Below are 14,052 nucleotides of genomic sequence, written 5' to 3'. Positions count from 1 at the left end.
ATGAAACATTCGTGAAATTTTCCAATCTTTTCGAAAACATTTTTTTTATTATTTTGAATCAAGACTAATATTTTAAATGGGCCAAACATTCAATATAACGCTTTTTTGAAATGTTAGTCTTGATTAAAAAAAATCAAAATATTCAAATGTTTGGGTGAACCAATGAAGTAAAATAGCTTCTTTGGTCATAGAGAAGGCCTCCACAAAGTTTGAGCTAAATAAAAAAATACAAAAAATAAAAATGGTCGAAATCGGCCGATTTTGTAGAGAATTGTTCACATCTAAAATACCTGCATTGATAATCATATTAAGCATGTTTGGGCTTGTTTAAAAATATTTTGAACATTTATGGAATTACAATGTACAGCACCGCAAAAACTTTTTTTTCCCGCAAAAATAAAATTTTCGACAATACTTAGTAATTTAGGAAATCAATGATTGCAAAACAACTGGACAGGTGTATAATGCCTTTTAAAACACTTTTTTCATTCAAACGTTGTAACCGCGGCCTGTAATTTCATTTTTTTTTACTTTTTTATTTTTTTGCCCCTCCCCCCTTCCTCCCCCCACGACTTTGATCAGAGTCGAGGGACATAAACTTCTGAATATCATTTTAAAATTCCGTATTATTATATTTTTGCATATAATTACAAAAGTAAAACAAATTAAATGGATAAACCAAGCAAATTCAATAGATTTCATTTTCTGTGGAATTGTCAGCTCTTCAACTTTGTAGAATATTTTTACAATCTACCAGCATTTTAATGCAAACACAGTTACAGTAGAACATCATTCTGTAACTGGAAGTCACATTATACTTGAGATTATCCATAGTGAACAATAATTGATTACTTTAACATTCGATAAAGATTATTCAAAAAATTTTGATTTCAAATTTCTTAGCGATATCAAACGAAAAACAAGATTTGAAGATTGAAACCTTGTCCAAAGCAAAAAATAAAAAAATTGAAATAACGAGTCGTAGTTTCAACATTTTAATGAAAAAAGTGTTTTAAAATGCATTATACACCTGTCCAGTTGGTTTGTCATCATTGGTTTCCAAAATATCTAAGTACTGAAGAAAAATTTATTTCAAACAAGCCCAAACATGCTAAATACGATTTCAGTTGATTAGACTTCTATTTTCATAAAAAATTTGAAGTTTTTTGGAAAAATATTTTTTTGCCCCCAGATTTTTTAGACCAATTTTGAAGGGGGGGGGGGGGCGATATAAACTTTGAAAAGTATTTGCAACGGCTTAACTTCTATAAAAAAATAAACTTGCTATCTGCCTTGTTCGGACTAGTTTAGCCAGAATCGTGGAACATAAGCTATTAAAAAATATTTGCAGCGGCCTAATAACTTTTTTAATAATTACATTATCAAACATTTATAAATCAAACCATAATAAATCAGTTACTGTTTACAGATTTGGTTGTCTATGTCTATGTCTAACTTTCAAAGGGGACAATTTCCTACCCCATTCCAACATTTTTATTTTCTCTGACCCATATATTGCAACGAAAAATCTACTTTTAAAATCCTTAACCTAATGTTCCGGAAAATTGCTACTCCACACTCAACCAAAAAAAAACTCACTGGCACACTTGCACACCAAACTCTTGCTTGTTTTAGAGCCCTCTCCCACTGGTTTTATTTTTTCCCACCAAAGCTCGACAGCCGTTAGTTTGTGCTGGTGTGGTTGTGTGCGGTTCGAATTTGGGGTCGAACCAAACTCCAGAAATGCCGCCGTTGAGCGGATCGTAACATGGCCACTTCATTGGTGTTTTGGGTTTTGTCAGCTGAGAGAACCACAACAACAAAAAGCGTCACTTCTATAGCGGAAGAATTTTTCGGTTTTTGTTCGCCGGGGGTGTTCATAAACTGTTGAGCTTTATTTTGGTTGTTTTTTGAAGTGCAAACAAATATCCATAAATAACTTTGGCAAATCTTATCTTACTTCCTTCCGGTCTGATTGCTTTCGTCATCAGCGAAGGAATTCGTCACTTCGACGACTTTATCTACGAAAGCTGAATCTTATCAGAAAGAAACGCTAGACGATTAAAATGCTCCCCCAAAAGAGTTGCTTGGGGCTAAGTGTGCAGTTCAGTTATCAATTGAACGTGTTTGAAGAAGTGGGATTTGCTGTTTTTTCCGGTAGAAAAATAGTTTTGACGATGAAAATTTTACTCGGAATATTTTTGGTTGCAGCCGGAGTGTCATTTGTGGCCGCAGCTTGCCAGCTAGGCTTGGGTCAAAGTGAAAGTGGTATGATTTTCATAATTCACATTGCATTTTTTATATTTCTTGATGTTTTTTTTTTGTTAAGGTCCTATAAACAAATGTAAACATTGAGTGTATCCCGCTTACTCCGATGGACTTTGACATAAGGTGTGAAAGGGATACACTCAATGTTTACATTTGTTTATAGGACCTTATCAAAAAAAAGTCAAGATTTATTATTTTCTTTTTTAAATTCGTAATCTTTATTAATCGTTTGTTAAGATTCCTCTTCCTCCTTTTTTCGGTTTGAATCAAGTTTTCATTTGTTTCGACAATTTAATTTTCTAAATAATTCTTCATTAATTTTCTTGAAGGTGAAACCCTGCTCCACACGTTGCACATTTCCCGCGAGCCGGTTCAGCAGCCGATGAACATGTCGCTGCTGTTTGACTACATGGTCAGTCCGGTAGACGTTTACCTGCAGATTACGCGCGTCCAAATCAATACGACTTCCGTGGGCGTTGATGATCCGGTATGTAAACCAAAATGTTGGCTTTTCTAAAAACTACAGTCCTTAATTTCTGTTTTATTTCCACTCAGCGCTGTGAAGCATCTTGGCCGTTTACTCCAGCCCTACCGCAAGGTTTTCATGTAACAATTACAAGTCTGCAACCAGTCCTGCAGATGTCGGGCACGGCAGAGGTTTACGGAATCAGACGAGTTACCGGGTGAAGAATTGAATAAATAAAGATTGCGATTTTATGACGATTTGTGCTGGTTTTTGTGTTCTCAGGGGACGTTCGTAAACCATTGAACTTGACTTGTTTGAGCTTCAAATTTCTGGTTGTTTTCATCATCAGTGAAATAATGCGTCACTCCGAGGACTTTATCTTCGAAAACAGTTTCTTATCAAACAGAAACGCCAACGATTAAAATTCTCCCCAAAAATGTTGCTTCGAGCAAAATTGCAGTTCAGTTACATACTGAACTTGTTAAAAGAAGTGTATTTTGTTTGACTTGGGCGGTTGAAAATCTGATTTCAAGATGAAAATTTTATTTGGGACATTTCTAGTTGCGTTTGGAGTAACTTTTGCGGCCGCAGTTTGTCGTCTAGGTCTCGGCAGACCGGAAAATGGTATGTTATTAATAGTCACTTTTTTTTAACTAACAGTTATTTTGATTAATTTTGTTGCATTTAATCATTTCTTGTTAGTTTATATTTGATGATTTTGATATATTGAAATTTGTCTCACGATACGTCTTTTTTTTTTTCTTAAGGTGCAACCCTCCTTCACACGATGCGCATTTCCCGCGAGCCGGTTCAGCAGCCCGTGAACATGTCGCTGCTGTTTGACTACATGGTCAACCCGGCGGACTTTTATCTGGAGATTACGCGCGTCCAAATCAATACGACTGTCGTAGGCGTTGATAATCCGGTAGGTTAACAGGAAAAGGTTGACTGTTGAAAAATTAAGTTATTAATTTCTGTATCATTTTCGAAACAGCGCTGTCAGGCATCTATGCCGGCAAATCAAGTGCTAGCGCGAGGGTTTCGCATAACAATGACAACCCTGCAACCTGTCCTGCAGATGTCGGGCTCCGCAGAAGTTTACGGAATAAGACGAATTTCGTTTGAAGATTGAAATTTTCTAATAATGGTTTGAAATATTTTCAGATTAAAATTCTTTTTAATCCAAATTCTTAATAAATCGTTGGTTTCTTTTGATAATTTTCCGAAATGCAATTGAAATTAAAAACCATAGATATACATTTTTAGTTATTTTTTTTTCATTTAATCAACACCCTGATCCATATAGAAGTCTCTATTGTTATGAATGTTTTTGAGTATAGAAGCGTTTACACTGAAATAAAAAATAGTACAAAATTCTTTTATTCAAGGAATTTTGCCACCTTGCCTCATTTAGCAATTCGAAAAACCCAATGACAAAATAAAGAAAGGAGGCAAAATTCCTAGAATAAAGGAATTTTGTATATTTTTTTTTATTGCAGTGTAAATTTTGACGACATAGGGGAAATATACCCATTTTAAGCCTAATAAGTGGTCGTGTTTGAATGATGCTGGATAATATGGAGTGTTCCTTGAAATTCACTAAAACCAAGTACACCAACGAGTAGAGCAACTTTTTGTTAATTTTCACTTTTATTAAAAATTATGCTTCTCTTTTTACAAGCATTTAAAACAAATATTTCAAAAATGCATTCTAATCAGTCGAGTGCATTGGGCCACACCCATTATTCTATTTTCAGCTTAGTTCTTTTTTTTTCTTCCAACGCTCTTTTGGGTCTGCTTAGTGCTGCCAAAATTGATGAAATTATAAGCGAACACTCACGAAAAGTAACAGTAAAAAAGTAAAAATTTCCTGGCATCACTGGCTCACTCCAACAGGCGCTGCTGATGGTGTTGGTGGCCACCCTTTGTTCTTTATTTGCCTTTGCTTCTCGCTCGGTTTTCTTCAGCCTTCGATTGGAATGGGTGGTCAAAATTGAAACGTCAAAAGACTTAGCGCGTTTGTTTTTTTTATGGCGCTTGCTAATTATTTACATGTTTCGGGATTAGCATATGATTCCTAGTCTTTGTTAAAAACATTAACAATTGAATTATGTTACGGTTGATTATGAAGGTCGAAATAAACAGTAAAAATATAATTTCAATTCTTTCTGCTTTATTCATTTAAATCAACATTTTTGAACAAAAAAAATGCAAGTCATACATTAATTAATTATCTTTGCATAACATTTTGCCTTCCTCACTGAGGTAAGGCTATAATCCTGCTCTAAAATTGAACTTTTTATTTAAAGCTCGAAAACCCACCTTGATGTATACATATCGACTCAGAATCGAAAACTGAACAAATGTCTGTGTGTATGTGTGTGTGTATGTGAGTGTGTATGTGTGTGTGTATGTGTGTGTATGTGTGTGTGTGTATGTGTGTGTGTATGTGACCAATAATGTCACGCAGTTTTCTCAGCACTGGCAGAACCGATTTTGACCAAACCAGTTGCATTTGACTTGGTTTAGGGTCCCATACGGTGCTATTGAATTGTTTGAAGTTTCGATAAGTAGTTCAAAAGTTATGTATAAAAATGTGTTTTCGCATATTTTCGGAAGTTGAATAAATGGCAGTAAACTAAACCAAACATCATCATGTTATACATCGTTAGTTAGGTAATTGAAAGACCTTTCCAACGAATCCAAAACATTGATAATCTGGCAACCCTGTCTCGAGTTATAACCACTTAAGTGATAATTATGTACTTTTTTGTAGCCGGATCTCACTTAAATGTATGTAAACAATGTCCGGATCCTTCATCCGGCCCATCGTTGGTTAGGTAATCGAAAGATCTTTCCAACGAGTCTAAAACATTGACGATCTGGCAACCCTGTCTCGAGTTCTGACCACTTAAGTGATATTTATGTTCTTTTTTTGTAGCCGGATCTCACTTAAATGTATGTAAACTATGTCCGGATCCATCATCCGGCCCATCGTTGGTAAGGTTATCGAAAAACCTTTCCAACGAATCCAAAACATTGATAATCCGGCAACCCTGTCTCAAGCTATGTTCACTTAAGTGACATTAATGTACTTTTTTGTAGCCGGATCTCACTTAAATGTATGTAAACAATGTCCGGATCCACCATCCAACCCATCGTTGGTTAGGTAATCGAAAGACCTTTCCAACGAGTCTAAAACATTGAAGATCTGCCAACCCTGTCTCGAGTTCTGACCACTTATGTGATATTTATGTACTTTTTTTGTAGCCGGATCTCACTTAAATGTATGTAAACAATGTCCGGATCCATCATAAGACCCATCGTTGGTAAGGTAATCGAAAGACCTTTCAAATGAGTCAAAAACATTGAAGATCTGGCAACCCTGTCTCAAGCTATGACCACTTAAGATGCCACTTATGAGCCCTTGAGTGATATGTACAAGAAACAGTCCGGAACTTAACGAAATCAGACGAAATGTGTGTCCAAACCCATCATATCACATATCACCCATTGTTGGAAAAGAGTGAGGAAGGCACCAACCACATAGGTGGATTAAGTTAGTTTTTATTTTAATTTTAATTAAAATCGATTGTTCAATTTTCAGACGTACCTAAAATATTTTTTCTATGAAAACATTTAATTTATGATTAAAAAGCGTTCAATTTTCAAATGTAAATGTTGGTTTTCTTTTTTTTTCAGGCAACGTAAGCCTGGTCATTTGCTGTTTTTGTTGTATAAGTGTGATGGCAAAAAAGGTTAATTATTCATAAGAAAAAAAATTAAAGAAAATTCAAAATTTTGCAGCTTTTTGAAAATTTGTAAATTGAGGAACCTTGGAATTGGAAACAGGCTTTAAACATGTCTGAAAACATAAAAAAGGCAATTTAAAAATGTTTTGTATACATTATAAAAAGGATTTTGCCAAAAACATCAAGCTACAGGAATATTTTCAAAGCCATGTAAAAACTTTTGCATCTGTCTCGGATAATGTATATTTTGTGTTTTATTATTATAATTTTTGTATTACTATTTTATTTATAAAATTTATGATTTTCGGCCTAATCTATATCCGTAAATCATTACACAATGAAACAAATTGAATTTTAAATTTGACGTAATAATTAATGAAATCTTTTAAAAATCATGGTAACGTGTATTCTTTGTAAAACTAGGTTAATTTTTATGTAATTTTCTTACTCTTGGTAATCTCTGAAATATAAGCAATAAAAGAGTTATAAGCAATAATGGTTCCAAAATGGATTGAGATTTAAAACACAGCTGAAAGGAACTAGCTGAAGCTGAGCTGAAAGGAAATACAAAACTTTGTTATGTAATGCGAATGAACTAATTGCAACATGATAATTCACTAATAAAACCGAACAGAATTGAACATTTTATGTAAATCGATAAAATTTCCGTTGCTATTCTGTTACATTCTGCGAAACCTAAAATAACATCAAAAATAGCTTAATTTTACGCGTAATCTGATGCCCATAACTGGAGCATCAAATTTGATGTGATGTTACATCAAATAAATCACGATTTCACGCACCTTGGCCGCAACAGTTTGTCAGAATGGTGTAACGTCAAAACGTTACTGAATCATTTCTAGAATACAATACGGAATAAAAAATATGAATTTCAAAACATTCGAATAACTATTAACATTATTTAATCTAAACTTATTGAATGAACAATTCTCAGGCAAATAATTTTTTTCTGACTCTTTTTTTAATTTTTTTTCCTTTTAGGAGGCGTGGTTTGATTCAAGCTGGCAATAGTAAAAGCTTCATGCTCAAATTTCTTGCATTTATCCTTTTATTTGGCTCAAACTTTTTAGGGCCTTTTCTAAGACCAAAGAAGTATTTTATTTTTCAAATATTCGAAAATATGTATCTTTTGAAGGAATTTTCTGAATGAATTCATGTCTTCGGCAATGTTGTAGGTATTGATGAGGACTATTCAGAAAAAGATTGGTACAAGAAATAAATAATTTGGTCGATTTTTTATTAACTTTTTTTTCACACAAAATAATTGTAAGTTTTAATGTAAAATCAAATTTGCAATCGAATAATACATTTTAGATTTTGAGCACCATTTTCAAGGTGTAGCCACTTACATTAAAATTTTAAATGAAAAATTTCCGTTTTTCGATTTTTTAAAAATAGTGTCTATGATTGTCCATTCCTAAAAAATTTGTTTTCGATAGTTTGAGATAATTTCCAATAAAATTACCGAACAGACATTGAATATTCGACCTCTGGTTGCAGAAATAAAGCGAATAAAGAAATACAAATAAAGAAAATTTAAGTTTTTTAAGTTTCATCTAAAAAGCCGTTTATTTTCTGGAAACAATATCTCAGAAACTTATGGATCTACTTCAATGTTAACAAATGAAACATTTGTGAAATTTGCTGATCTCTTTGAAAAATATATTTTTAATGTTTTGGAATGAGGACAAACATTTCGAAAAAGCTAAGTATTCAATATTACGTCATTTTGAAATGTTAGAGTTGATTCCTAAATTTTAAAAGTATGTCAACCTAATTTTTCTTTGATATGAAATGATGAAATAATGACCACTTCTAACAATTTTTCATTTCGAAAAAGGCAGACAACTATTAAAACTACACTTTTTGAGGAAAAACCTCTCAGAGAAAAACCCTCTACTCGATTATGTTTTAAAAAAATTCTTTGTGATTTTTAAACCGATAAACTCCTCCAAATATTCAGAAAGGTTTTTTTATTCCTTCAAGTTTCGTTTTAGGACTTTTAAGTTGTCTTTAAATTGAGCCTACAAAGGAATATTTTTTACAGCTCTTCAGTCTGTTTCAAATAATAAAAATAAGCTCCCAAAAGTATTTATAAAAAGTAAATTTTCACGCCTCACGAATCACTCTTATTTGCATACTTGCAACAACAAAAAAAACCTTTTTACAAAGCTTGTACCACCAAAGAGCTCTCCAAGGTTGTGCAAGTAAAATCCGTGCTAAGCTTTCTCACAATTGGCTGCACACAAGAGGTGCACCACATGTTTCGTGGCGCTGGGAAAACGAGCGAAAAGAAAACTTCTTGTTCACACAGCTTTGGCAAAGCAAGCTTGTGAATGCTTGCCTAAGGGAAGAATTTTCTTTGTAAGCCGTTCTTAAAGTTCTTGAGGGGTGGACTTTAAAGTAGGTAAGGATTGTTCATCAGAAATAAAGCGGCTCTACTATGTTGCTTATTTTTTAAATCAATTTTAATTCCAAAATAATCATCCCCTCAGTCCATAATTAGCCCCATTCAACTATAAATTTCCCACGGCGAGAAAAGTTCATGTCACTTCATGATTACGAGCCCTATTCAACTCACCACGCTCGTCATAATTCATCAGCTAATCCACACGAAACATAAATCGAATGGTCTCCCGGCTCCGCTAATTGATGTTCATTTTGCTGTCACATATTTTCCATTCACTTTTTAAATCCGTTTTGTAACGCCGTCCTCCCACCCGGGACAGACAACAAAGTCCATTGATTGGCAGCGGTGGTGTTCATCAAAATCCTACCCCTCGAAAAACTTCCCTCTCCTAGAAGTTCCAAAAAAGAGACGGAATTATTTTCTATTTCCGCGGAAAATCCACGATCAAATTTATCTACCCTCTCTTACGCCCACATCCCTCCAATTATTGATGGGGTCTGCCGGACGAAACCGCGCCGTCATTAAAAATGTATCAAATTATTCGATCATAAGTTCCACCGAGTAATTATCATACAACACGGGATTCCGAGTCGATGTTCCGTGGCGGCCGTCCGATTGGATGTCAGCTGGTGTGGCACCCACACTGGCGACAGCTGTTCGAGAGGGGGAAGGGGGGGGGGGGTGCATTTTCCGACAGTTTTCCAGCGGGTCAGTGCTGTAAAAAGTCAGTGTTTGACTGTTGAAAATTACTGACTGATTTACTGACTCACTGACTTATTGCCTGACTGACGCAATTTGACTGACTCATTGACTGACTGACTGAAAAATACTGTCTGAATGACTGTCTGTGAAACTGACTGCTTTTGAAACTGACTCTGTTTGTGAAACTGACTCTGTTTGTGAAACTGACTCTGGTTGTGGAACTGACTCTTTTTGTGAATCTGACTCTGTCTGTAAAACTGACTCTGGCTGTGAAACTTACTGAGAAATTCTATCAGATTTCGGTCATTCGTTTTTTTTTTTGTATTTTTTAATCCGACTGAAATTTTTTTCGTGCCTTTGCTATGCCCATTAGAGTGTAACAAAAATGACTTTTTGGCAGGCATTCAAGGTTTTGTTCCGGTGTGTATACTAAGCCCAAATCCAAATATGAGCTTGATTGGACGTAACAGGAGCTCCGCCCTTCAATTTTAAATGGGATTTAACCCGTAAAAATAGATTTTTTTTCAAAAATGTCACTTTTTGAGGCATTTTGGCCTCTGAAGCGTTTATTTTCAATATCATTGGCGTGTAAGCCAGATTCTTGCGCATCTTTTGGTATACATAACATTGAAATTTGAATCACCCTGGAGCTCGGTACAGATCTTCAAAGTTTGGCAATTTTTCGAAAAATCGGCCCTGGCAAAAAAGATATGCGTCGCGCTTCGCGACGCCCTGGACGCTATTTGATTTTGCTGGGGTCAATTTTCCGAAAAAATGACAAACTTTGATGGTCTGTACCGAGCTTCAGGGTGCTCCAAATTTCAACGTTATACATACCAAAAGATGCGCAAGGATCTGGTCTACACGCCAATGATATTGAAAATAAACGCTTCAGAGGCCAAAATGCCTCAAAAAGTGACATTTTTGAAAAAATATTTTTCTAAGGGTCAAATCCCATTTAAAGTTGAAGGGCGGAGCGCCAGCTCCTTTTACGTCCTATCAAGCTCATATTTTGGATTTGGGCTTAGTATGCTCACCGGAACAAACCCTTGAATGCCCGCCAAAAAGTCATTTTTGTTACATCCTAATGCCCAAAGAAGCCATTTTGCATCATTAGTTTGTCCATATAATTTTCCATACACATTTGGGAGCTGTCCATACAAAATTGATGCATAAAAATTCAAAAATCTGTATCTTTTGAAGGATTTTTTTGATCGAGTTGGTGTCTAGGGCAAAGTTGTAGGTATGGATAAGGACTACACAGAAAAAAATGATACACGGTAAAAAATTTATTGGTGATTTCTTATTTAACTTTTTGTCACTAAAACTTTTTTGCCCCTAAACATATCAAAAAATAAAAAAATAGAGTTTTTTTTGCAAATCAAGTTAATAAAAAGTAAATAAAAAATCACCATTTTTTTAACCACGTATCAATTTGTTTAACCACGTATCATTTTTTTTCAGTGTAGTCCTTATTCATGCCTACAACTGCCGAAGACACCAACTCGATCGAAAAAATTCTTCAAAAGATACAGATTTTTTAATGTTCATACATCATATTTGTATAAATAGCTGCCAAATTTGTATGGAAAATTATATGGACGAACTAATGATGCAAAATGGCTTCTTTGGGCATACCGAAAGCACCATAAAAGTTTCAGCCAGATAAAAAAAAACACAAACATTAAAATTCAAAACAAACGACCGATTTCGTAGAGAATTGCTCTACTGCTTGTGCGAAATTTTGTAAGCATTAGACTTTTTGGTAAAATACTATAATTTTCACGAAATACTTATTTTTCGGAAATAGTCAAATTTTAAAAATGTGCAATATGGGTATCAACCGAAGCAAAATTTGGTAAGCTTTTTCACTGAACTAGAGTTTTTTTTAGTAAAACACTAAAATTATCACAAAATACCGTATTCTTTCGAAAGTACTCAAAATTTTAAAAATATGCAGTATGGGTATCAAACGAAGCGAAATTTTGTATTCCTTTTTACAAAATTAGAGTTTTTTAAATACTTATTTTTCACAAAATAACGTATTTTTTCGAAAATACTAAAATTTTCAAAATTTGCGTTATGGGTATGGGACTATCCACAAACCACGTGGACACTTTTTTGGAAATCTCAAACCCCCCCCCCCCCCCTCCCCCCCCATAGGTTGTCCACGTGGTTTATGGATGGTCCCTATCAAACAAAGCGAAATTTAGTATGTTTTTTCACTTCTTTAGAGTTTTTTTTTTTTTTGTTAAAAACTAAAATTTTCACAAAATACCGTATTTTTTTTGAAAACAATCAAATTTTCAATATTTGCAATATGGGTATAAAACAAAGCGAAATTTGAAAATGCATATCAAATTATAATTCGTTTGATACTAATATTGAAAATTTGAGTATTTGCGAAAAAATATGGCATTTGTGAAAAAATATGTATTTTCCAAAAAAAATCTTGATTTGAGAAAATATTAAAATAAAATATTAACCCTTTCGAGCCTGATGGGTCATATATGACCCAAATATCAAAATGTCCAAAACTTGCCTATAATTTTCGTATGGTCATAGAAATCATTTTCCCATCATTGACTGAAAAAATATTTTTTTGAAAATTCAGGCCTGAAAGGGTTAAACAAATATTTTCTCAAAAATATCTGCTGAAGTTAAAAAGCATACAAAAGTTTGCTTCGTTTGATACCCAAATGGCATTATTTGAAATTTTGAGTATTTTCCAAAAAATACAGTTTTTTTTTGTGATAATTTGTATACTTTCAAAAAAAACTCTAATTTAATGAAAAAGTATACAAAGTTTCGCTTCATTTGATACCCATATTACAAATTTGGAAAATTTTAGTATTTTCGAAAAAATACGGAACATATTTTGTGAAAATTTTAGTTTTTTTTTTAAACAAAACATTATTGCAAATTTTTAAAATTTGAGTACTTTCGAGAGAATACGGTATTTTGTGACCAATTTTGAGTATTTGTTCTTTGAAAGTTACTACATTTTCAAAAAATATATTCTTAGTGAAAGCATTGCAAATTTTACATGATTTTGTTGGATTAAGTCGATTTTAGAAAGATTTTATAAATGAGTTATCGTCCATTATCGGCGATAAGATTATCGCCGATAGAATTATTGAAATAACGATAACGATAGATTATCGTTATCGTTATCGAGCTTCGATAATTTTATCGTTAACAACCTCGCTAACTATCTGATTGACTGTCTATAAAACTGACTCATAGATAACCACTGTGCTCTTCACAAGCAAATGAGTTGCTCGCGTGTTCTCAACTCTTGCACCCCTGACAAGAGTGCACTCAAATTTCAAACGTTTGCATCACTGCCCGTGACCACGCATGCCGTAATTTATTGGAGAACCCTCGCCCTCCCCCCACAACTGCACTCCCAGGGTGAAAGTTTGATGTAATCAAAATTTAATAGCAAAATCACTGTCATTCAGTGGGTTCCGGTGGGAGGTCCCTGCAGTCAGCTGGGCTGGACGGTGTGGTTTCGGAACATCACCAGTGTGTGGCAAGACCTCTGGTGGCACTTTATGCCGGAGTTCAATAGGTTGTTCGAGTCCCCCCGTGATTTCTGATGGCCACACGGGCTGTAATCAATTTGTGTAATTGTGGGTCAGGTGGCAGCTAGTTGATGGTGACGACGGCGGTCATTTTGTTGGGAAATTGCAAACGGAAGTTGGTTTCTGATTTCACAGGAGGTCACGAACGTGTAATTTGGACTGTTTAGACGACGTAGGTAATTGTTGGTGATTTTACAGTTCTATATTTGGACACGACTTTAAAGCAAAAATCGAAATATGGTGGAAAATCTTGAAGGTTGAGACTCTTCACCACAAAAGTTCTTTCTCAACTCATTCGCAAGAAAAATCAACTTTTCCCGTTAGATCCACTTGAGTGCTCCTTGTGTCTAACCTTGTGTCTGTGTGCCTTAAGGTGGGACCATAAAATGCCCCGTCGCGTCCAACTGCTGTGCCTGGTCACGGATGTTTAATCAAGGATTAAGCCATAATTACATGGCTCGAAGCAACAGCACCAGAACTTGGTCCAGGCTCATAGGGTGGCCGGCCAAACTTTCACGGCTCATTGAAGGAAGTTCGCAAAACACACACACACAGACATTTTCACACTGAGAATAGACAAAATGAGGCAAAAACTGACAGACAGGGGTTATGCCAAGTGCAGTGCAAAAGTTCCTCCATGGGGAAAGCTTACCACGACACCAGACAGTTTGAACATTTTCCTAGGTCGGAATCATCATCATCAGAATGAGACCAACCGAGAAGGGAAATGAGGGGGAGGGTAAAATTTTCCCCAAAACTGCAAACAACGGGAAACCACCTCCAACCGGCAAGATAGAAAAAAAAAACTTGGATCCAACAATGAATGAATCAGAACAGCAAGTGCAA

General features: G+C 34.8%; 3 protein-coding genes across 3 annotated transcripts in view; 2 read left to right on the top strand and 1 right to left on the bottom strand.

The window, feature by feature from the left end:
• LOC120412742 (uncharacterized) overlaps positions 1–14,052 on the bottom strand; it is a 295,057-nt gene that overhangs the window by 38,554 nt on the left and 242,451 nt on the right. The window lies entirely within an intron of this gene.
• On the top strand, positions 2,097–2,991 carry LOC120412743 (uncharacterized). The gene is made up of 3 exons (XM_039573335.2): positions 2,097–2,268; positions 2,598–2,755; positions 2,824–2,991. Exons 1-3 carry the CDS (start codon positions 2,178–2,180, stop codon positions 2,953–2,955), a joined length of 381 nt encoding a protein of 126 aa, XP_039429269.1. The 5' UTR covers positions 2,097–2,177; the 3' UTR covers positions 2,956–2,991.
• LOC128093081 (uncharacterized) lies at positions 3,201–3,999 on the top strand. The gene is made up of 3 exons (XM_052708654.1): positions 3,201–3,358; positions 3,502–3,659; positions 3,729–3,999. The coding sequence occupies exons 1-3, from the start codon at positions 3,268–3,270 to the stop codon at positions 3,864–3,866; spliced, it is 387 nt and encodes a 128-aa protein (XP_052564614.1). The 5' UTR covers positions 3,201–3,267; the 3' UTR covers positions 3,867–3,999.

Source organism: Culex pipiens, chromosome 2 (genome assembly GCF_016801865.2).
Source record: "Culex pipiens pallens isolate TS chromosome 2, TS_CPP_V2, whole genome shotgun sequence".
NCBI classification, from domain to species: domain Eukaryota; kingdom Metazoa; phylum Arthropoda; class Insecta; order Diptera; family Culicidae; genus Culex; species Culex pipiens.
Note: the sequence above shows the minus strand (reverse complement) of the source record. Positions and strands in the feature narration are given on the sequence as shown.

Coding starts and splice junctions, on each gene's coding strand:
- LOC128093081 (XM_052708654.1), top strand. CDS start 3,268: ATGAAAATTTTATTTGGGACATTTCTAGTTGCGTTTGGAGTAACTTTT. Junction 3,359..3,501: donor TCTCGGCAGACCGGAAAATG/GTATGTTATTAA, acceptor TTTTTTCTTAAG/GTGCAACCCTCCTTCACACG. Junction 3,660..3,728: donor TCGTAGGCGTTGATAATCCG/GTAGGTTAACAG, acceptor TTTTCGAAACAG/CGCTGTCAGGCATCTATGCC.
- LOC120412743 (XM_039573335.2), top strand. CDS start 2,178: ATGAAAATTTTACTCGGAATATTTTTGGTTGCAGCCGGAGTGTCATTT. Junction 2,269..2,597: donor CTTGGGTCAAAGTGAAAGTG/GTATGATTTTCA, acceptor ATTTTCTTGAAG/GTGAAACCCTGCTCCACACG. Junction 2,756..2,823: donor CCGTGGGCGTTGATGATCCG/GTATGTAAACCA, acceptor ATTTCCACTCAG/CGCTGTGAAGCATCTTGGCC.